Genomic DNA, 22,984 nt, shown 5'->3' with positions numbered 1-22,984 from the left:
GCGTTTAGATGAACCCTTAGCTACTTCCTTAGAGGGAAAGTTTTGCTTGTACCTGTGAATTTCCCTATAAGGTCTGCTTCTTTAGATTTGGATTTCCTCCCTAAACGTGGTTTTTGTCTTCAAAAGATGTGTTCAAGCTCCATTCTGGGCTGCAGGTCTTTGGGACAGGAGTCCACCTGCAGTCACCAGCTCTCCAATAAAGACTCCCAAGTCAACCTCTCAAAATGAAGCTTCTCTGTTTCTAATGACTGAATTCCCATACAACAAGTACACTTAGAAAATGAAGCCTTAGCTAGGAGCCAGTGGCTCATGCCTATAATCCTAGCTACTCCGGAGGCTGAGATCTGAGGATCACAGTTCAAAGCCAGCCCGGGCAGGAAAGTTCATGAGACTCTTATCTCCAATAAAACCACTAGAAAACCGGAAGAGATGCTGTGGCTCGAGCGGTAGAGCACTAGCATTGAGCTGAAAGAGCGCAGGGACAGCGCCCAGGCCCAGAGTTCATGCCCCACAACTGACCTAAAAAAAAAAAAAGTGAAGCCTATGTGACTGTGTGCACAACTGTGAACATAAACAAGGTCTGCTGTAGTCATTTGTGGATTTCCTCTGAGGTTAGCTTGAAAGATCACTAAGTGATCACTTAGCACCTGACATATGAAAATATCACCATTTGGATTGCAGGTGTCCCTGTTTTCTAGGCTCTGCTATCTCGCAGAAGAGCCACAGCAAGTTTAGGAGTTCTGCATGAATTGGGGAGAAGAATAAAAGGGGTGACACTGATCAAGACGCATGGTGCTCACAATCACCATATAGTTTGGTATACCCAACCACAATTCTTAACGCAATTCACACAGTACCTCGGGTCCTAAAGAGGTGTGAAACACTACTCAGTTTAAAAAGTTAACTCAGTTGCAAATGAAATTTAAGTGGTATAACCCTTAAGCTATTTATGTAGTATAGAACTCTTACCTTCTCTAACTTGTGGAGCATGTGATTTGGCACATGGAATGTGAGACCTGAGGAAAGCCAGCTTGGTGTGGTCAACCATTGGGCAAGAGTTCACGTTCATTGCTGCCAAGGCCCTGTCATTTCAACAAGACGAAGCCTCCAGTGCTCAGCTTGAGACCTCACTGGCTCAGACACTCTGCCATTCTGGTTCAATTAGGCCTGTTTCTCTCCCAAATCAGGATCCCAGGCTGAGACAGCCGACGTGACTATTCATTTGGCACACGGATCCTTACAGCAGAACACATGCTTGTAGAAACCCAGCAGGGTGGGAACAAATACTTTTTTATGATTAGCGCTTATTAACATGTGTTAAAAGTAGTATTGTACTTAATCCACACACACAATATGTAAAGGAAGTTGTAATGCCTACGGGTGGATAGAAACAGTGTGGGTGAACATATTACTAATGCAGTTTGTAGACTCCTGGAGGCCACATTCAATTGGGGAGACAGGCATCGAGCTAATAACTGCATATGAGCCAGTTGGCAAAGCACTGCCGTGCCCTCAGTATGTGTGAAAGAGACGCTGACCTGGTCTTGGGGTTAAAGCGGCCCTTTGTGGAATGTCTGAGTGGTGGGCGTGAATGGATATGGGGGCTAGTAGGAGGCCATGACTGGAGACATACGGTTTGTAACTGGAGAAGGGGAGTTGGAATGGAGATCAGGAAAAGTGGAAATGACCTATAAATATAAACGTCTGTTATGGGCCACAGTTGGAGATGTGGTGAGTAGAGGATGGAGTAATGCGTGGAGTGATCTAAGGATGAAGGTCCAGTTTCAGGAGTTAAAGCTACAAAGACAGAGAACAATGAAAAAAATTTCTGGTCTTTTATATTTTTTAGAATACATGTATATTTACATACTTGTATATATATGGTTATTTTATAACACTTTATTTTAAAATTATTTCTTTTTTCTAGGAGCATGTGAAGAATTCTTTCATATATAAAACTATTGTTTTGGCTTCCTGCACATATAAAGTAAATTTATTTTAGACCAAGGTGCAAAGGAGCACCCTAGGGAAAGAGTAACCTTTTCAATACATAGTGTTGAATCAACCAGATATCCATGCAGGAAAAATGTGACCCTCTCTCCTACCTCCTGTCATGAACAGAAGAGTTTCAAAATGGAACACAGCTCTAAAGACAGAGTTAAGATAAGAAAGCACCTAGAAGACAGACATGGGAGCCAACCTTTGTGTCTTTCAGCTAAAGTGAAATTTCTTAAGGTTTAAAACACACTAACCATAAGAGAAAGTAAATCAACAAGCTAGATGTTATTAAAAGGTTCTTCAAAAGACACCATTTAAAAATGCAATATTTGGGTAGTTTCTTTTTATCTTTTTTTAATTGTCAAGGTGATGTGCAGAGGGGTTACAGTTCCATAAATAAGGTAGTGAGTACCTTTCCTGTCCAATTTGTTACCCGCTCCCTCATTTTTCTCCCAACTTCCCTCCCCCTAGTCCCCCCAGTTGTACAGATCATTCCCAACATATTGCCTTGTGAGTATCGCTGTTGCATTGGTTTCCCCTTTGTCCTTTGTCTCACCATTTTGTTTTTCCCCTTCCCTTCCCTAGTTCAGATAAATGTATATACAATACCCAGGGAACCAAAATCAAATATAGTGAAAACAGGATAAAATATAGAGGAAAAAATACAAAAGAAGCAAGAAATCATATAGAGCATTAAAAATAACAACAACAAAGAAAAACCTCTTGTGTCCATGTCTTGGGTTTCATTTCCCTTAGTGTCATCTTATCTGGTCATATGTACATAGCTATTTAGCTATTCTGCTCATCTTCTAGGATTATCTTAGACATATACTAATTATTGCAGATGAAGGAAACCATGAGAACTATATTTCTTTGGATCTGTCTTATTTAATTTAATATGATGTTTTCCAAGTCTTTCCATTTCCTTATAAATGGGTGGTGTCATTCTTTCTGGTGGAAGCATAGAATTCGTGTGTGTGTGTGTGTGTGTGTGTGTGACATTTTCTTGATCCATTCATTGACTGAGGGGCATCTATGTTGGTTCTAAATCTTACCTCTGGTGAATAAAGCTTCGATGAACACAGTTGTGTTCTGCGAGAGTCTGCTCTCTTTAGATCTGGGGAGAATGCCAGATGTGAAAATGTTCCTGGAGCTTGGAAGGTGGCTCAGTGGTAGAGCACTTGCCTTGCATGCATGAAGCCCTGGGTTCAATTCCTCAGCACCACATAAGCAAAAAGAAAAAAGCCGGAAGTGGCGCTGTGGCTCAAGTGGTAGAGCGCTAGCCTTGAGCTGAAGAGCTGAGGGAAGAGTTCAGGCCCCACGACCGGACCACCCCCCCCCAAAAAAAAAGAAAAGAAAAAGAAAATGTTCTTATCTACCTCTACTGGAGCTCACCTGGAGGGTGAATCTGCTCTTCCATTTTACCAAAGTCAAGTCAATGGTTTTCAAATGACAGAAACTACCCAGCTATGATGGTTAGAGATGAAGATACTCAACTAAGAGCAGAGGAGAGGAGACAAGGAGGGAACACAAAGCCAGAGATCGGGCTTATGACGTGCACTGGGTCAGAGGTTGGAGTTGTGCATGGCTTCTGAGAGGGCGGGCATGATACCTCTCACCTTCACCCCAGGAGGCTGAGGACAAGGGTGACCTCTGCAAAGATTATGCCATGCCACAGGCTACTTCCGGAATGATCTGCTCTACTTCCTGGAGTGGTTTTCAGTATTTAGTAAACAAGAACTCCTGTTGGCATGGGCAAAGTCTTGGTATTTATTAATTTGTGTTGCTGCTGTCATTGTTACCGTTATTATAATAAAATTATTTTATTTTTTTGGCCGGTCATGGGACCTGAACTTTGGGCCTGGGCGCTGTTGCTCAGCTCTTCAGCTCAAGGCTAGAGCTCTACCACTTGAGCCACAGCGCCACTTCTGTTTTTTTCTGCTTATGTGGTGCTGAGGAATCGAATCCAGGGCCTCATGCATGTGAGGCAAGCACTCTACCACTGAGCCAACTTCCCAGCCCCAATATTATTTGTTTTAATTCAATGGTACCAGGTGCTGGTGACTAATGCCTATCATCCTAGCTACTCCAAATGTTGAGATCTGAGAGTCGTGGTTTGAAGCTGGCCTAGGCAGGAAAGCCCATGAGACTCTTATCTTCAATTAACTACAAAAATAAGTCAGAAGTTGAGGTGTGGCTCAAGTGGTAGAGAGCTAGCTTTGTGCAAAACAGCTCAGAGACAGCTCCCAGGCCCTGAGTTCAAGCCTCACGATTGGCAAAAAGAAAAAAAAAAGGAAAAGCAATGATGCTAAAATTATAAGGCTACTCAGGTGGCTGAGACAGTTCAAAGCCAGCCAAGGCAGTAAAGTCTGGGAGACTCTTATCTCCAATTAACCAGCAAAAAAGTAAACAGCAGAGCTGTGTCTCAAGTAGTAGAATGTAGCTTTGAGCATAAAAGGTCAAAACAGTGCCCTGACCCTGAGTTTAAGCCCCAGAACCAGTGCACGTATGTGCATGCATGTGGACATACACGTGTGCACACACACACACATACACAGAGAAAAGAAAGAGAGAGAGAGAAAGGGAGGGAGGGAAAGAGGAAGGAAGGAAGGAAGGAAGGAAGGAAGGAAGGAAGGAAGGAAGGGATAATCCTAAAAGCCCAAAGATGGGAGCATTGTATTTGATGTATATATGTCTCATGTCAGTCTTTTAAGCAGATTGTATTAAGAAAACATTTATAATTCAGTGAAAATACAAAGAAATTCAAATTAGTAAAAAAAATGGACAGATAGTTCACAACTCTGTAGCACATATAGAAGAGCACATGAAAAAATACACAAGCCAGGTGATAGGGGCTTACACCTATAATCCTAGCTATCCAAAAACGTGAAATCCAAAGGAACACAGTTCAAAGCCAGCCCAGGCAGAAAAGTCTGAAAGACTCCATCTCCAATTAACTAGCAAAATGCTAGACTAGAAGAAGTATGAGAGAGTAAGTAGAGCACCAGCTATGGGCAAGCAAGTCAAGCAAGAGTTACAAGGTCCTGAGTTCAAGCTCTGGTACTGGCACACACACTCAACTGCATATACTGTAGCCACTAAATTATAACTTATTAATTTGCACCAAATGAATATGACAATGTGAAACCACTTCATACATAATGGCTGGACATTTAAAAGAGAAAGAAAAGATAAGGGTGGGAAGTGGCCAAGAGTGGAACTGAATTGTATACACAGTGAGTGTAACTGTGAAATTATATACGTACTTATAAAAAGATTTAGGAGGGTTTTTTTTAACAAAACTAAACATGTAAGGACTTCACCTTGAGCATTTACCAAAAAGGAATGAATGCTTACATACGAAATATTTTAAAGACAAATGTTCAAAGTAGCCTTATTCATAATAGCATCAATCTTGGGATGAAACAAATAAGCAAAGGAACAAATGAACAGTTGAATATTATTGTATGCTCACAGCATGGAAAACTACTCAGAAAGGAAAACAAATGAACCACTGACTGAGAAATGACACAGATGAATTTTACAGACATCCCAAAGAACAGACACAAAACTGGATCTGGTATATAATTCTAATTTATATGAGGTCCTCCAGTAGAGAAAACTAACCTAGGAAAAAGAAATTCAGAGGAAGAATTGCTGAAGGCAAGTTTGTGGAATTGTGGAAATGTCTGGATTATAGTATTGGTACAATGGTAAATGTATTTGTTAAAATTTATGAAGCTGCGCACTTGAAAATTGTGCATTTTGTGTTATTTTTTAAGTTACTGTTTATTTTTAAATGCTCTGCCTGACCAAAGTAACAAAACAGATACTTTACAAAAGAAAGAAAGCCCTTTTTTCTGTTTATAGAAAACCCTTTCTCATGGCCTGTATACAAATGGTCTTTGTCTACATTGGTATTACAACAGCCAAAGAAAAAGTAATCATGACCACCTACAAAGTGCCTCATATAAGCTAGATTCCATGCTGTATACTTCCAAATACTTCACCCTCACAAAACTCCGTATTATATTCCTTTTTGCCATAGAAATCCAAGAGCTCACTGCTATAAATAGTAGCTATCCAAGCACTGTCTCAATCGCTCATGCTCCTTTTCCTATCTGTCATCTTCCCAGCTAGTATGCATGTCATCTTTATCCCGGAGCCATTTATTCACAGATTAAATGCACAAGGGGAACCTTTTCTGCTAGTTTACAATCACCTAATTGGCCTGGTCAGGATTGCAACCTGTAGTAAATCACATAGTTGACTTCTCCCGACAATTAAAAAAAAATGAAAAAATAACACGTCATCTTTCTATTGCATATGCTGAGAGTTTACTGTGGTATTTTATTCCAGCATAGAACTTGGTTTAAGATCCAGTGGTGCCACTTTGTGGGGGATAGGGATGCCAGTCCTGGGCCTGGGCGCTTTCCCTGAGCTTTTGTGCTCAAGACTAGTGCTCTACCACTCGAGACACAGTTTAACTTCTAACTTTTTGCTGATTAGTTGGAGATAAGAAGTTCCACAGACTTTCTAGCCTAGGCTGGCTTCGAACTGCAGTTCCCAGATCTCAGCCTCCTGAGTAGCTAGAATTACAGGTGTGAGTAGCTAGGATTACAGGTGTGAGTTACTGGTACCCATTCCATTGTGTCACTTTATTACTAAAATAATGCTTAATCCACACAGATAGAGAGAGAAAGACTATTACAAGCTTTTTATCCATAAAATGGAAGTGTTAAAACCACTTCACAAAGTTGTTGTGAGGATACAAAGAATAAAACCTTGAAGCCCTTGTGTGCCAGGAGCATAGTAAAAGGCAAGAAATGGAAATTAGGGAGAAGACAGGCATCATTAAGTGACAGCAATTAAATTGTCCATTTTTCTGATGCTTTGTTAGGCTGGTGCTCTACCACTTAATCCCTTCCCCAGCCATTTTTTGTTGGTTATTCTAGAATGAAATCTCACGCGCATTTTCCATGAGACAGCCCAGGCTGGCGTCAAACCACAATCTTCTAGGTGTCAGTTCACTGAGTAGTGAGGAGCACAGGCAGGGATGAGACATCAGCTCCCCACTCATGCTGTACTTCACTACATGTAAATATGCATCAAAGACACTGCAATAAAATGCTTTCCCATTTGCTGAAGTTACTTCTGATTTTCTATTCCTAAGATAGCCAAGGCAATAGGTCACCAGAAACAGGATACTTCAAACTCGTTATTTCTGGGATCCTTCTACCCAGTTTGTTTACAAATTTTCTTTTCAGCTCAGTCTTGACACACAGACAAGTGTGTAACAACTGTCCCCTTTTCTATTTAGGTGAATTCCTGGAGGTGGGCTGTGAGAGAGGGCAGGGGAGGAACAGAAACACACACACACACATACACACATACACACACACAACATACAGACACAACACACACACACACACACACACACAGAGCTAATGGCAAGGCTAACTCATTCCTCTCCTCCACTCTACTCCAAGTTGTTTTTTAAATTTGATCTCTATTTCACTTATTCTTTTGAACTACTTTTATGAATGTGTTCAATGTCTTTACTCAAAACCCAACTGGTTCCCCTTGCGTTGGATATCATCCTGCTTACTTAATCATTTTCCCTGTTCTCTGACTTTCCACTTCCTTTATTATATTTGCTATGATGGTTTAAAACTCCATGCAGCCGAGCCTGGTGGCTCATACATTAGTCACAGCCACTATGGAGGTAAAGTTCAGGAGGATCATATTTGGACGTTAGCCTCTTCAAAAAGTTAGCAAGAGGAAGTGGCGCTGTGGCTCAAGTGGTAGAGTGTTAGCCTTGAGCTGAAGAGCTCAGGGACAGTGCACAAGCCCAGAGTTCAAGCCTTACGCCTGGAAAAAAAAAAGTTAGCAAGACCCCATGTCAATCATAAGTTGGGTATGGTGAATTCATACCTGTAATCTCAGCTAGGTGGAAGGAAATAAGAGGATCTCTGTCTAAAGCCAGCCCTGGGTACAAAACACAAGACCCTATTTGAAAAATAAATATAGAAAAGACTGGCACCTAGATTAAACAGTATTGCCCGTCTAGCAAGCATGAGGTCGTGAGTGTAGACACAGTACTGAAAGGAAGCATGCAAACAAAACCTCCTAGAGTGTAGCCGGCATAATCCCATTATTTGGGAGACTGAAGCAAGAGATCCTGAATGGAAGGCCAGGCAGGGAGTGCAGAGCAAGATCCTGGCTCAAAATCAAAACCAACAACAACAACAACAAAACTCCAAAGCTTCCTGATAGGTGGATTCATCTGTGGCAAAAGGAGGCCTTGTCATTCAAAGTGGAATCAGCTGCGAATCTCACCAAAATTAAATAGCTGGGGCATCTCAAAAACACCTACTCTGATCTTGATTCATTTCAGGGTTGACTGGGAAGAAATTGGTTCCTTTAATTGTGTTAGTAGTAGTTTTGCCACTGAGCAGACAATAATGGCTACGCACCTCTCCTGTGGGTTGCCAGCACTTTCTGTTGTCCCAATGTGGCGGCCACATGTTTCCTTTCCAGCCGGGTAGGTCTTCAGCCAGAGAGTTTAGAGGAAACGAAAGGGAAAAAATGAACTCAGCTTTTCCTTTGGCTGTATGATGATGGCTTATAGGTTTCCCCCTAAGCGGTGTACATATGTGAATGTGTGTGTGTGTGTGTGTGTGTGTGTGTGTGTGTGTGTGTGCGTGCATGTGCAAGCATATGTATCTGTCTGTGTGTGTTTAGAAGAAAATAAGAATTTCACCTGATGGAAAACAATGTGTCCAATGGTTTAAAGTTCAAGTAAAGGAATTAAGTACTACTAGACACGTGGTGAAACACGGTGAATCAATTGAAATCACAGAAATAACTTGGATAATCGCAAAAACTATGAAGAATGCCTCTGAAATGATGGGTTAATGTTCAATGCTACAGAGCTCCTGAGCTCTAGAAAGACGGGGTTGTGCTTATGAAAGCATCAGGACTGGAAACCAGAGCGTTCTCCCTGACATCCAGTGTAAAACTTCTGCTCTCCTACCGAGGGCTGCCGTGGCTGAGCCACTCCCGCAGTTTGGCCTCACTCGCCAAGTCTCCCCTCAGAAACCTGCGGTTGAGTAATAGCAGTTTGGGGCTTTGGCTTCCCGAAGAATAAACTGCTCAAGGGCGTGTGCAGAGCCTTTTCCAGAAGAGAGGTAATTATACTCTTTCCTTCCCGTTCCTCCTCTCATTCCATCTGTCCATTCAAGTTACATGCACCTGTGTCATCTTCGGCTGCCCCGTACATCTGAAGAAACTGAGCAGCGAATCTGCAGCACTGCAGACAGGGTGGGAAACAACAGCTCTGGGCATCTCTGACTCTTGTTCTGAAAGGGATTGGCTGCTGACTTCCCATTGGCGAGTTGACACGTGGGTTTTGATCTTCATTGTATAAGCAATCGATGTGTCAACCCATTGGCAAGCTCCCTCGTAATATCCCTTTGTGCCAAGGATGCTGTGTGATCACAGACAGTGTAAATCTAAGTTGACTTAAAGAGAGGCAGACTCACCACCCTGGACTCCAGTCCTGCAGTTTGATTAGCTGGGAAAAGCAGCCCCATCCCCTCAGTGTCCCGCAAAGGTTGGAGGTGGCAAACAACAGAAATTGACTGTGACTAGGTTAAACCACAATGGAGTAACGTTGGGAGAACGGAAGGAAAAACCGAAGAACAAGGTTTTGGAATGTACTGGCCTGGAACAGCTCGGGGACATCTGCTGGACTGGTCACTTTCTCTAGTTGTAGGAGGAAAAATATTTGTGAGCATGTGTTCTCCTCACGATTCACATTCCGGGAAGCGTTCATTCGTCAAACAAGGCTCCCGGGACGGCCGCGTGGGAAGTCTGGTGCTCAGGAGACCCTGCCTTGCTAATGGGTGGGAAGTTGTTTCCAGCAACATACACTTGTTCTTTTAGCTGGCACAGGTGCTTGAATTCGAAGCCTGGGCACTCTCCCTTAGTTTTACATTCAAGGCCACTCAGACATAAGACTCTCATGATGTCTACTCAGGGCTGACTTCAAACTTCAATTCTCAGATCTCAACATCTCTGCTTCTTGAGTAGCTAGGATTACATCATTATTGTCATGAGCCACCAGTTTAGGTTTTGGGGTGTGTGTGTATATGTGTGTCCTGGGGCTTGAACATAAGGCCTTGACACTGTCCCTGAACGTTTTAGTTCAAGGCTACTGCTGTACAACTTGAGCCACAACTCCACTTCCAGCATTTTTGCCAGTTAATTGGCAATGAGAGTTTCACGGGCTTTCCTGCCCTGGCTGGCTTTGAACCCTGATCCTCAGATCTCAGCCTCCTGAGTAAGCTAGGAGTGAGCCATGGGCTCCTGAAGGCTTACTTGTTCTCAATAGAAAGAGAAGAGAAATAAAGGCATCAAAGCAACATGTCCACAGCACCTCCAAATGTGAGGATTAGCTAGGGAAATACTAACAAAGGGGTGAATATTACAGTAGGCCTAAAACTACCCAATGATGCGAACAACAAAAGACCTTAAACTGTAACTCGGAGGAGTCCTTTGAATCCAGCTGCTCATCACAGTTTTTCTCTGAGGTTCTCCTGCCAGTGCTAGGTGAATAGCAACAACACTTCATCCTTCCCCTCTTCCGCCCACCCCCTCTCTGCTGAACCCCAGGGCTGTTCTTTTTCAACTCCTTTGTTTAGACTGGAAGACGAATCAAACACCCTCACCTACTTTATACTGGATTTCAATCTTGAACAATGAAGACTGTTAGAAGCAGATGAGAAAAGGGGAAAGTCAGACACACTATTTGCTTGACTGTTCCAGTGAGCTCTTCCGGCCAGCTCCCTGGAGAACCCTGTGATAAAGGCAATCCCTTTCACCCGGGGCACAAACCAGGCCAGCGGTTCTTTCTTTTCTTCCCCCCTCCCTCCCTCCCTCGTTTCCCTCTTTCCTTTCCGTGTGGACACGCGTGTAACCCTGACACACTAGGAAGCCTGCCTCCCGGGAAGTCGCCCTCGGTCATCAGGCCGGCACTGCCGGGAAGCAGTACCTCCACGCACCCAGCCCCACGAGCGCGCCGGCCCTGCGCACCCATGGGGACCCGAGGCCTGGGCCCCGGGCCGTGGGCTCCTGTGGGGCCGGGCCTTAGTCCCCCTCCCCCCTTCCCCGCCCCCCCCCGTGCCCACTCTTGCTCCCCCTCCTCTCCCAGTCTCCCTCCCCTCCCAGTCTTCCCTCCCCCCGTCCCTCCTCCCTGTCCTCCCCTGTCCCCCCTCTTGCTCCCCCTCCCCTCCCAGTCTCCCTCCCCCGCCCCCTCCCTGTCCCCCCTCTTGTTCCCCCTCCTCTCCCCTTCTCTCGCCCCCGTCCCCCCTCTCTGTCCCCACCCCCTCCCCCGCCCAGTCCCCCCGCCCCCCTCCCCGGCCCCCTCCCCGGTCCCGTCCCGCCCCGGGCCGGTGACCTCATGGCACTTTTCCCGTGCGTACTTTGGCGCGGCCGCGGCCTGGCCGCCTCGCCCCGTCTGACTCCTTTGAAATTCCTGCATGTTCGCCCCAGATTACGCCCCGCGCTCGGGATGCCGCCGTCCCGCCCTCCCGCGCCCTCCCGTGCAACGTGTCGGGGGTGGGGGGGGAGGATGCGGGGGGGGGTGCGGGGAGGGCGGGGCCCGCCGAGGGGGGGCCGGGGAGGGCGCCGGGGGGGCGCGGGGCGGGGAGGGCGCGGGGAGGGCGGGGCCCGCCGGGAGCTGTCCGCCGCCGCGCACGTTTCCAGTCGCATTCTGCGCTCGGACGGCGCCGGCCCGGGACGGCTCGTGCCTCTCCGCCGCCCGCCCGCGGGTTTCCACTCGCTGCTCCGGCCTCCGGCGACCGATCGCTCCCGGGCCCCGGGCGCCGTCCGGGGCTGAGCCACCCGAGGGCCGCGCGCGCGCCGCGGGGACGGTGGGCAGCGGGCGGCCGTCCACCCCGCGGCCCGGCCCGGGGGCAGGGGACCGCGCCCGGCTCTGATCCCCCAGCCCCAGCCGCGTCCGCCCCGACGGAGGCCCGCGCGTCGGCCGCCGCGATGCGCTGGGCCTGGACGGTGCTCCTGCTGGGGCCGCTGCAGCTCTGCCCGCTGCTCCGCTGCGCGCCGCCCGCCGCGCCGGGCGCCTGGCGCCAGACGATCCGGTGGGAGAACAACGGGCAGGTGTTCAGCCTGCTGAGCCTCGGCTCGCAGTACCGACCGCAGCGCCGCCGGGAGCCGGGCGCCGCCGCCGCGCCGCCGCCGCGCACGCCCGTCCTGCTGCTGCGCGACAACCGCACGGCCGCCGCGCCCGCCGCCGCCGCGCCCGCCGCCGCCCGCCCCGGGCTGCAGGCCGGCCGCGCGCCCTCCGGAGCCCGCGGCGCCGCGGAGCCGCGCCCGCCCGCCGGCAGCCCGCGGCCGCCCAGCCACGTGGACCGCATGGTGGGCGACGACCCGTACAACCCGTACAAGTACTCGGACGACAACCCCTACTACAACTACTACGACACGTACGAGCGCCCGCGGCCCGGCAGCCGCCACCGCCCGGGCTACGGCACCGGCTACTTCCAGTACGGTAAGCCGCGCGCGCGCCGGGCCTCCCCCGCGCGGGGCCGGGGCCGGGGCCGGGGCCGGGGCCGGCAGGGACGGCGCCCGAGCCCGCCGGTCCTTCCCGTCCTCAGGTCTCCCGGACCTGGTGCCCGACCCCTACTACATCCAGGCCTCGACGTACGTGCAGAAGATGGCCATGTACAACCTGCGCTGCGCCGCCGAGGAGAACTGCCTGGCCAGGTACGGGGCGGGGTGCCGGGGCGCGGGGGAGTGGGGGTCCCGGGCCGCCCCGCTCCTGGGGGGGAGACGGGGCCGGGACGCGGGCCGGGGCCCCAGGGCGCGCGCGTCTGGAGACAGCCCCCCCCCCCGACGGCAGCGCAGATCGGGGTCCGGCGCCGCCCTGCGCAGACCCGGAGCCCGAGTCTCCCCCCGCCCCCCGCCCCGAATACGAAGCCGGAGCCGCCGCGCAGACGGGGCGGGCGGGCGGGGGGCGAGCGTGCGCCCTGGCCGCGGCCAGCCGCCTTGGTGTGTCTTCCTTCAGCCAGGACAAGACCCCCGGCTCGTTCGGAGTGGGTTCCCCCGAGCCGCGCCCCGGGGGCCCGCCGAGGGGCAGAGACGTCTCCATGGGACCCCGCGGGGGGGGGGTGGCAGTCAGCGAAGGGAGCCAGGCCCTGTCCCAGCCCGGAGGCCTCAGGGTCGCGCCAGGCAGGGCCGGGCTCCTTTGCCCGTCTGCTCAGCGCTGAGCCCCGTGCCGTCAGCCAGACTGGAGGGGGAACGAGAGAGAAACGAAGTCCATTCTCCATCCTGAGCCCTGGCACCGCTCACACCATTCGACATCAGCACAGCAGGGACTCGGAGCTGGAGATGGTGAACTGCGAAGCTCTCCACCCGCGTCTGCTCGTGCGCATTTCCCAGTTTATCAGTGTTTGGCTAAATTCGAAGTTCTTCACCCTTAGGGCGCATTGGTTCTGCTTGTCTCGGATATTCACAGGGTCCAACCAGGACTCACTCTAGAGACGGTTTACTGCTTGCGTGTAGGTTTTTGGTGTGGATCTCACCGTGTTTTTGCATTCGCGTTCCACAGGCTTCTGCGCTCATTGATTGGCATGTTCACTGAGTGCTGACTTCTCCAGGGCTCTTCTAGGACCCAGCCCCTCACGATGGCAATAGCCTGGGTGGCATGGGAAGGGGGCGGGGTGGGGACATTGCCATGGACGGGTTGTGTTCACAGGTGTGTCTTTAATTGATATTCTGGAGTTGGGTCTAAGTTGTGCACATACAGACTGACAGGCAAGACCAGACTGACTAAATTATGACAGATTGAGGTGAATCCCTTTGAATAATGAACATGTTAACAACAACAACAACAACAAAACACCAGGAAGCAGAAACAGGTCCTATCTGCTAGGAGTAGGAGATAAAGGGAGGAGGGAGCGGGCAGATGAGAGGGGAGAGGGAGGGTGGGTGAATATATTCATAGTATACAGTGCACATCTGTGGGAAGCGGGCCTGTGGGCCCGGAGGGGACCAGCGGCGCTGGGACAGACCGAGGAGAGGACCATGCAAGGTGCACAGGACTGACGGGTTGAGTCCAAACCTCTTTGTACAGCCATTTAAAGATGATTGAGTTTTAAAAATAAAAAAATATTTCTTTTCCCCCACCCCTAGCTCAGCCTACAGGGGAGACGTGAGAGATTATGATCACAGGGTGCTGCTAAGATTTCCCCAAAGAGTAAAAAACCAAGGGACATCTGACTTCCTACCCAGCCGCCCGAGATACTCCTGGGAATGGCACAGTTGTCACCAGTAAGTCCTGAGCGGCCCACAGGCCAATCTTTCATAAGCTCGCAGGATTCATTGTCTGACAATGAGGCTTATTTCTTACCCCAACAGAGGAATTCACCATTCACAGCATGTAGACTTTATTCAATTTGGCACAATCAAAGGAATCAGTTTTTAATATAATCTATCCACTATTGAATCACATTGTCTTTTTATATGTCATATTCCTTCTTTTATTTGTTTCCTTGCTTTGGTCCTGGAGCTTAAACTCAGGGCTTGGCTCTCTCTTGACTTTGTCACTCAAGGCTGCTACTCTACCACTGGAGCCACAGCTCCACTTCTGGCTTTTTTTCTAGTTAATTGTAGATAGGTGTCCCCCAAACTTTTTCTTCCTGATCTGGCTATGATCTTAACCTCCTAAGTAGTTAGAATTACAAGTGTGAGCCACCAACCCTGGCTCTATCTATCTATATCTATCTATCTATCTATCTATCTATCTATCTATCTATCTATCTATCTATCTATCCTCAGTGCACACAACTAAGCTGTGGAAGTATACACTCCATGGTGTAGATTAGATTAGAGACCTAGGTCACAAAGAGGAGACCTCATTGTCTTTTGAATTAGAAACTTAGTTCTTTCAAGCTATGGAGAGGACACAACAATTGACTTCAGTAAAATTTAATCTACTATGGATAGAATTTCACAAAATATCTACTATAGCCAAGATCATCTACAGTTTTCATTAAATAGCATTTAATAAAGACTGTGTGCCATTTTTCACAAAGAATAGTATCTGGTACACTTCATGACCTTGTACATTTCCATATTTTTAAAGGCCTATATCAAACCTAGAGTGCTTGCCTGATCTATTCTAAATGTGATGATTTTCAATTTGAAAATATTTAAAGTTTAAGTTACACAAGTAATGCTATTATTTGCCTTGTAACTTGTCCAGGTGTTTATTATCTGGAAATCCTGATGTATGGCCTTAAATGTTCCTAAATGTCTGTCTTTTCTCATTTTTCTCATTGGAGAAGAATAGCCTAGCACTTTCCATTGAATGAAAGGAGAAAAAGGGGTATGAGACACTCATGCAGATAAGAGAGATTCACTTTCTTTTCTTTCTTTCTTTGTGTGGTGTGTGTGTGTGTGTGTGTGTGTGTGTGTGTGTGTGTGTGTGTGTGTGTGTGTGTGTGTGTGTGTGTGTGTGTGTGTGTGTGTGTGTGTGTGTGTGTGTTGCCAGTAAGGGCTTGAACTCAGGGCCTTGTGCTCTTGCTTGGCTTTTCTGCTCAAGGCTGATGCTCTCTACCACTTGCCCCCTAACCTGTATTTCTGGCTTTCTGCTAGTTAATTGAAAATAATTATTTCTTGGCTTTGTATTCTGAGGCTGACTTCAAAGTTGTGATCCTCAGATCTCAGATTCCTGAGTAGCCAGGTATGAGCCACTGGCACCTGACTAAGAAATATCTTATTTCCAGATAAGATATATCATATGCTATTTAAATGCTAGTAATGTATACATCATTGCTACTTTCTTGTATTTGCATTAAAATATAAATGTGTGAGAACTCTTATTTTTTAAAAAATGCTCATTGACCCTTTCAAGAATAAGGTGCTGCTTTTGTTTGAATGAAGCATGAGAAGTGGCAGCTGGGGGAGACAGAGGAGAGAACTCTCAAGTTTTACTTGCACACAGACACAGCACCATTTATTCAGCTCAACAGGATGTCCAAGGGAAGAAAAATACTCATGCAGATCCTTTTTGCCTAGAAGCAAAGTTAAGAGCTCACAATTTTGATAACATTTCTTTCCCTAGGGGCAAAAAATCTAAGCTGAATCTCCCTTGAAGAAGATAAATTTAGCCAGGTGCTGGTGCCTCATGCCTATAATCCTAGCTCTCATCTCCTGCTCAGACCAGGAGTCAGCCTGTGTAGACAAAATCATGAGTCCCTTATCTACAATTAGTGAGTAAAAAGCTGGAAGTGGAGGTGTGGCTCCAGTTGTGCCACATCAGCCATGAGTGGAAAAGCCCGGTGTGAGCTCCCAGTCTTGGGTTCAATTTTAAGGTGATCGAGAATGGAATATCCTTGTGCTTTCTATATGTGCAACTCACCACAATCTCTTTATCCTATGGGATATTAGACACTATCACAGCATGGATGAATTCAGCCACTACGACCTGCTGGATGCCAACACACAGAGGAGAGTGGCTGAAGGCCACAAAGCCAGTTTCTGCCTTGAGGATACCTCCTGTGACTATGGTTACCATAGGCGATTTGCATGTACCGCACACACACAGGTAAATTAGTACTGTAATTCAGGAATGCATAGGCTTTGAGAGACTCTTCCCCTCCCTCCCTTCCTCCTTCCCTCCTTTTCTTTCTTCTGTCTTTCTTTCTTTTTAAATAAATCTCCTCATTTTGAGGCTAATATGTCAAGATGGAAACGAACTGGGAAATGACAACTCGATGATGCAAAATATTGAGTGTTTTCAGCTAGGCATGTAGTTCCTGATCACAGAAGGCTGTGTGGTCCCTGCTATATTCCACCGGGAAAAGCAGAAATCCACTCTGAAATTCGTGGGTACTTTACAACATCTGCATTCAGTCTGTATTCTTTAATTGGCTGTGTGGAACTGTTGACATCATACCTTGGTTTTCTCACCCGCAAAACCATTCCATTTTCTTCCTATCATACTTGAATCAGAATAGCAGTTGGAGTTAGCAATAGGAGGGGAAATGGTTTCTTAAAATCACTGTGAACCTTGTCTCTGATTAAGAAGAACAGGACACGTTTCTTTTTTTGTTACACACATATATTTAAGCCTACAGTGTAATTGATGTCAGATGTCGACTGGATGGGTTTTTTTAAAAAATAGTGCTGAGCCAAGCAGTTTGTGTGTCTCATAATTGGAAAATGTGTGTCAGTTCAAAGCCATATCTTTATTTCCATTTGAAACCCTAATTTGTAGAGGGATATTGTAATTTTACTCCCACCCAGATGTTGGCCAAGAGCAGTGAGTGCACACCGTCCAGGGCACGAGGCTCCACAGCTGGCGTCCCGGGAAGCCAACTCCAAGGCTGTGGTAGGAAGCTCTTGGTGACCTAAATGTTACTGGCCATTTTTTTTTCCTTGAGTTTAGACCATAATAGCAGTTGGGAGGAGGAAAGGTTAAATCTGACATGTGTGGGCCCGTACTTACTCTTCAAGTCAAAGGAGAGGCGATCCACCCATGGTACGTGGGCCTACACGGGGTTCCTATCTTTCATGATCCCTGAGGTCCACAGCCACAGGATGGCAGACCTCCAGTCTGCTCGCCACGCTTAAACAAACATCCGGAACATTTCTTTCTGGGCTGCAATATTTGATCTGGGTGGTATGTGATTTTAGCATTCCACTTGCTCTCTTCCTGGTGGGACTTGATTCTTTACCTACCCTAGTTTTCTTGTTAATTGTCCTCTGCATATGCCCTGCTTAACTATTATAAGCATTTTTTAAAAAGTTAGGTCAGTGTCAATAACCAGTAATGTTGACTTAGATTAGTTTTATTAGAACACTGCTTAAAAGCATTCAGTCATAAAAGTAGGCATGCCTCCTTTAAATTTATACTCATGTAACTCTTAGACTTTAAATTTATATAGTCCATTTGTAATGCTGAAATTATTGTTACATTACCTCATTCATTTCATGAAGTAAACAGGTTTTGTTAAAACCGAATAACTCACTGAGTCTGAGCTAAGGTTCTGTTTTTATATTTTGACTTTGAATCTGTGAAATGTCTGCTTGCTTTATAACACTATAGCATTAGTGACTCTACTTTTTATTGTCCGGTTCAAATAATCAAAACTTATATTTGAATCCTGCCAGTGGATTACTCCTAGTCCTTCCTTCCTTCCTTCCTTCCTTCCTTCCTTCCTTCCTTCCTTCCTTCCTTCCTTCCTTCCTCCCTCCCTCCTTCCCTCCCTCCCTCACTTCCTCCTTTCCTTCCTTCCTTCCTCCCTTCCTTCTTTCTCTCTTCTCTTTCTTCCCTGTCCTCCCTCTATTTCTCCCCTATCCCCCCTTTCTTTTTCCCTCCCCCTCTCTCCTCCTCTTCCATTTCCTTCTTATTTACTTATTTGGACAAGACCTCATTATGTTTCCTGGGCTGGTCGAGCTCAGGTGATCCTTCCACCTCGGCCTCCTGAGTAGCTGTGGTGATAGGCACAAACCTCTGGCTCATTTCTGTGCACTTAAAAACAGACTTGAAAGGAGCATATTTAAACCTGGCTTCAGTGGACATCTCATCCAATTAAGTATTTACAATCTCGCAAGTATAGTAGTAGCAGAAGTAATAGCAGCAACCAAAATTTACCAAGAACACATGGCCCACAAGAATCAGAATTTTGTGCTGGGATCAGACCGAACGTTCTTGATGATGTATTTGCTGCTCATCCCATAGCATGTATGGACCAAGGTCAGAAACAGGTAATCACGGTAGAATACGCTCTTGTGGCTGTGGTCCCGTGGTAGGTTTCAGTTTGGACCATCTGTGCAGTCACAGTCCATAGGACATGACAGCCCAATTCTGTCTTATTCTTTCCAAATCCAGTTACAGTCCAGCCAGCATTACCAAAGCGTATAGAGATGACTTGGCCTGTACTTGGGTGATAAAGTGGATACTATTGAGTGCTGAAATTAAATGACTGTGGAGTTAAGTTATTACAGCATGTTATTTTCTAAATTTATTCTAGACCACTATAAGAATAAAAATATAGCAATTACAACTTTTTATGAAGAGCAACTTAAAAATAAAGATACCCTAGCAGACTTCAATGAGGAAATTCTCAAGGCTGTAACTGTCTTGAGAGGATGGGCTTTATCTTTCTGGTACTTTTCTTTTCTCAGCCTGTAGCAGACATTCATTTACTATTGAAGTGACTGTCTTAGCCTGTGAATGGTGTGGCATTTGCTAGCCTGGGCATATTTCTGTCTCCTTCACTGAAGATGGTGTTTCAATGATTATGACATGAGATGCAGTTTGGTAGCTAAGAACATAGACTCTTTGCTGTGAAGCCTTTAAACTGAAAACCAGCTCAAGTAGTGGAAGGTACACCGAGAGGGGACCGCCACATGGTTCAGGCAGAAAAGAGTTTATGAGAGGGAAAGCAAGATGAAGGTGTGCGGAGAGAGAAGATGAGAAAAAGAGGAGGGGACTGTGGTGAGTGGCATTATATGGGCAAGGCGAGAGGCGGGACCTCATCGACGTGGAAGCCAAGGGAACCACTCACTGCGCAGGGGAGGCGTGGCTGGGTGGCTTAGGAAGTGACCTCAGCGGATGAAGACGTGACCTCAGACTCTAGCGACCTCAGCGGATGAGGACGTGACCTCCGAGTCTGGGATCCTTTGCTGACTGGGTCAGGTGATTACTGGTTTCAGGCCCGTGAAGAGGAAGCAGGGACTATCTCAAAAACAACCATCACAATAAAGGACTGCACGTGTGGCTAATGTGGAGAGTGGCTGCCTAGCAAAAGTAAGGGCCTGAATTTGATTTCTAGTACAGTCAAAAAAGAAAAGAAACCCAAAAGAGAGCTCACTAGCTGTACACTCGTGACAAGTTAGTAGTATTTCCTATCATCCATTAGCTGTGCAAGAGGGTTTCATTGTGACATACTTGAATGAGTTCCTTGACATTCGTGTGCCTCCATTTCCTTATGTATAAGCTGGAGACTCTGGTGGCACCTGCCTCATGTAGTGGTGAGAATTAAATTTCTCTATATAACAAGCTTAAAATAAACTATGGTACCTAATACTTAGTACTGAAATCCTCCTCTCTAAAACTAATGTAAGCTACTTAAAAAATAACAATATAGACTTAGGAAGCCTATAATTTCTAGTTGATATAGTCTTTGTTTTTCTACATGCTACTGTTATAATGCATAACTTAAGCCAGGTATTGATGGCTTACACCCACAATCCTAGCTACTTGGGAGGCTGAGATCGGAGGATAGAGTCCAAAGCCAGCCTGGGCCAGAAAGTCCATACTCTTATCTCCAGATAACCACCAGACAATTACTAAATGATCTTTATTCCTTTATTTATCTATTTTTTGGTTGGTTGTGGGGCTTGAACTCTGGGCCTCAACGCTGTCCCTCAGCTCAGCTCAAGGCTAGCACACTACCACTTGAGCCACAGCGCCACTTCCGGCTTTTTTCTTTTTGCTTATGTGGTGCTGAAGAATCGAACCCAGGGCCTCATGCATGCAAGGCAAGCGCTCTACCACTGAGCCACCTTCCCAGCCCATGATCTTTCTAGAATTTTGATGGGAGTCTGTTTAGTCATGTATCACTGGTTACTAATCACTTTTAAAAACTGAGGTGTGTGTAAGCTACACTTACTGTAATCCTGTATCTGTTTTACTTGGAGAAACTGTGAGGCTGAGTAATGTTTACTTAAGAGAGATGGACTAGAAGTATAGTTTTATGTCAAACTCTTGTAGGTACTTAAAATTTACTTAGCAAATAATAGCATATCATATAGCATAGTCAGAACTATCCCATGCGATCACTTATGTATGCTCTGTGTTATCTGTTTTAGGGATTGAGCCCTGGTTGCTATGATACCTATGCAGCAGATATAGATTGCCAGTGGATTGATATCACAGATGTGCAACCCGGAAACTACATCCTAAAGGTAACCTTTAAAATAGGTAGTTTATTTAAACGTAAATCAGGCCTGCTCCTGGGATTTTAAATGTTTAAAGCATTTTGGCCTTGGAAGTAACTTTGCATACGTTACTTTCAGATAGTTTCTAAGAAAATTAAATAAATGAAATATTTCTCATTAAAAAAAAATCTGTAGGGCCCGGTGCTGAAAGCTCAGGCCTGTAATGCTAGTGACTCAGGAGGCTGAGATCTGAGGATTGTAGTTGAAAGCCAGCCTAGCCCAGGTAAGTAGGAAAGTCCATGAGATTTTTATGTTCAGTTAGCCACTAAAAAGGTAGAGCCGTGGCTCAAGTGGTAGAGTGCTGGCTTTGAGTGAAAAAGCGGAGCAACAGCTGAGGCCCTGAGTCTAAGCCTCAGTACTGGAGTACACACAAGACAAAAAAAAGGGAAGGGAGGGAGGCAGGGCGGGGAGGAGGGAGGGAGGAGCGAGAAGGAGGGAGAGAGAGAAACAAGCAAGAAAGAAAGAAAAGAAGGAAGAAAGAGAAGAAAGGAGGAATTCGTTTGGGGAATTGTTCATTTTCCTTGTGTGATGTCTCCAGGATGGAGTCAGCTTGATTAACGTAAACTTCCTGCTTGGTCTAGTGAAATACTTTGTCAGCAGTTTCCTTGGGGTGGCGCTATGGAATACAAACAAATAAAAAGCAGTATTTAATGATGATGAAGTCCTTAACGCCTGGCTGTTGGTGTCTAGGTCAGTGTCAACCCCAGCTATTTGGTGCCTGAATCCGACTACAGTAACAACGTCGTCCGCTGCGACATTCGCTACACAGGACACCATGCCTACGCCTCAGGCTGCACCATTTCACCGTGAGTCATTTTCTTTCCAGAGTCTTACTTTGTTGCCAGGCATTTTACTCAACGTGAATCTTTTTTTTTTTTTTCTTTTGCCAGTCCTGGGCTTGAACTCTGGGCCTGGACACTGTCCCTGGGCTCCTTTTGCTAGCACTACTAGCACTGGAGCCACAGTACCACTTCTGGCTTTTTTCTGTGATTAATTGGTGATAAGAGGCTTTGAACCACCACATCAGGTCTCAGCCTCCTGAATGACTAGGATTACAGGTGTGAGCCACTGGTGCCCGGCTTTTCTGTTCTCTATTCTTCATTCATCTACCCTTCTCTCCTGACTCCATCCTACCCCTTTTGATACAAAACTATTTTAAAATAGTTTTACAAGAGTTGCCGTTTAACAAAGCAGTTTATGCCGTTAAACAGTGTGAAGAATTTTGTAGGATACACATTGCGTTCCTGACTGCATTCTCCCGCTTCTTCTCTGCTGTGTCTACTCCCTATCTAAGGAAGGAATCTACAAGAACAGATAATCAACAGAGAAAAATCCCTATGTAGATAAGCTCTACCATAACATTTGAGTTTATCTTTTATTTTTTCCAGTGCTTTGGAAGGAGGGTGAATTAAGGTTGTAATCGTCCTAAAGCTTAGTTTTCAAGATAAGATGTATCCAAAGGTCACAGGGTACTGAGAAAGGCCAACACTGGTGCGGAGGGCTGCTGTGTCTTGTTCCAGTGGCTAGCAGAGACCAGTTTGTGGGAGCTTTAGAAGTGGGGTTTCCCACATTCCCTGAAGAATCACTGAAGAAATTCCTAGAGTTCTTCACAGCACATTCGGGCAACCACTGAGTTAAAGTATTCAACTGAAGCTATCAGACCTTTCTCCCTGGGCTGATTTTACATACTCCATTTCCCCACAACAGGTACTAAGGGAATACCCTACTGAAGGAGGATATATGTGGAAACTTCTGCAGCAGATAAATATCAGTCAGGAGGTTCTGTGATGGAATTGTCCATCTGTTCTGCCCTACTCATTTAAGTATTGCCTATTCCCTGTTGCCTTGGTACCAGAAGCCTGTGATAGCTTCCTAATATAAGACCGTTGAATGACAGTGACACGTATCAGCTCTGTATGGATGTCAGAGGCACTGTGCTTCTCGGTCATCCAGA

General features: G+C 46.4%; 1 protein-coding gene across 1 annotated transcript; it reads left to right on the top strand.

The window, feature by feature from the left end:
- The first annotated feature begins 11,795 nt into the window (after positions 1-11,795).
- LOC138819731 (protein-lysine 6-oxidase) lies at positions 11,796-21,840 on the top strand. Its single transcript, XM_070011282.1, has 6 exons — positions 11,796-12,568; positions 12,675-12,783; positions 14,212-14,349; positions 16,471-16,627; positions 20,902-20,997; positions 21,721-21,840. Exons 1-6 carry the CDS (start codon positions 12,055-12,057, stop codon positions 21,838-21,840), a joined length of 1,134 nt encoding a protein of 377 aa, XP_069867383.1. The 5' UTR covers positions 11,796-12,054.
- The last annotated feature ends 1,144 nt before the right edge of the window (positions 21,841-22,984 follow it).

This window comes from Dipodomys merriami, unplaced genomic scaffold, assembly GCF_024711535.1.
Source record: "Dipodomys merriami isolate MVZ:Mamm:240054 unplaced genomic scaffold, mDipMer1.0.p SCAF_81, whole genome shotgun sequence".
Lineage (NCBI taxonomy): Eukaryota > Metazoa > Chordata > Mammalia > Rodentia > Heteromyidae > Dipodomys > Dipodomys merriami.
Note: the sequence above shows the minus strand (reverse complement) of the source record. Positions and strands in the feature narration are given on the sequence as shown.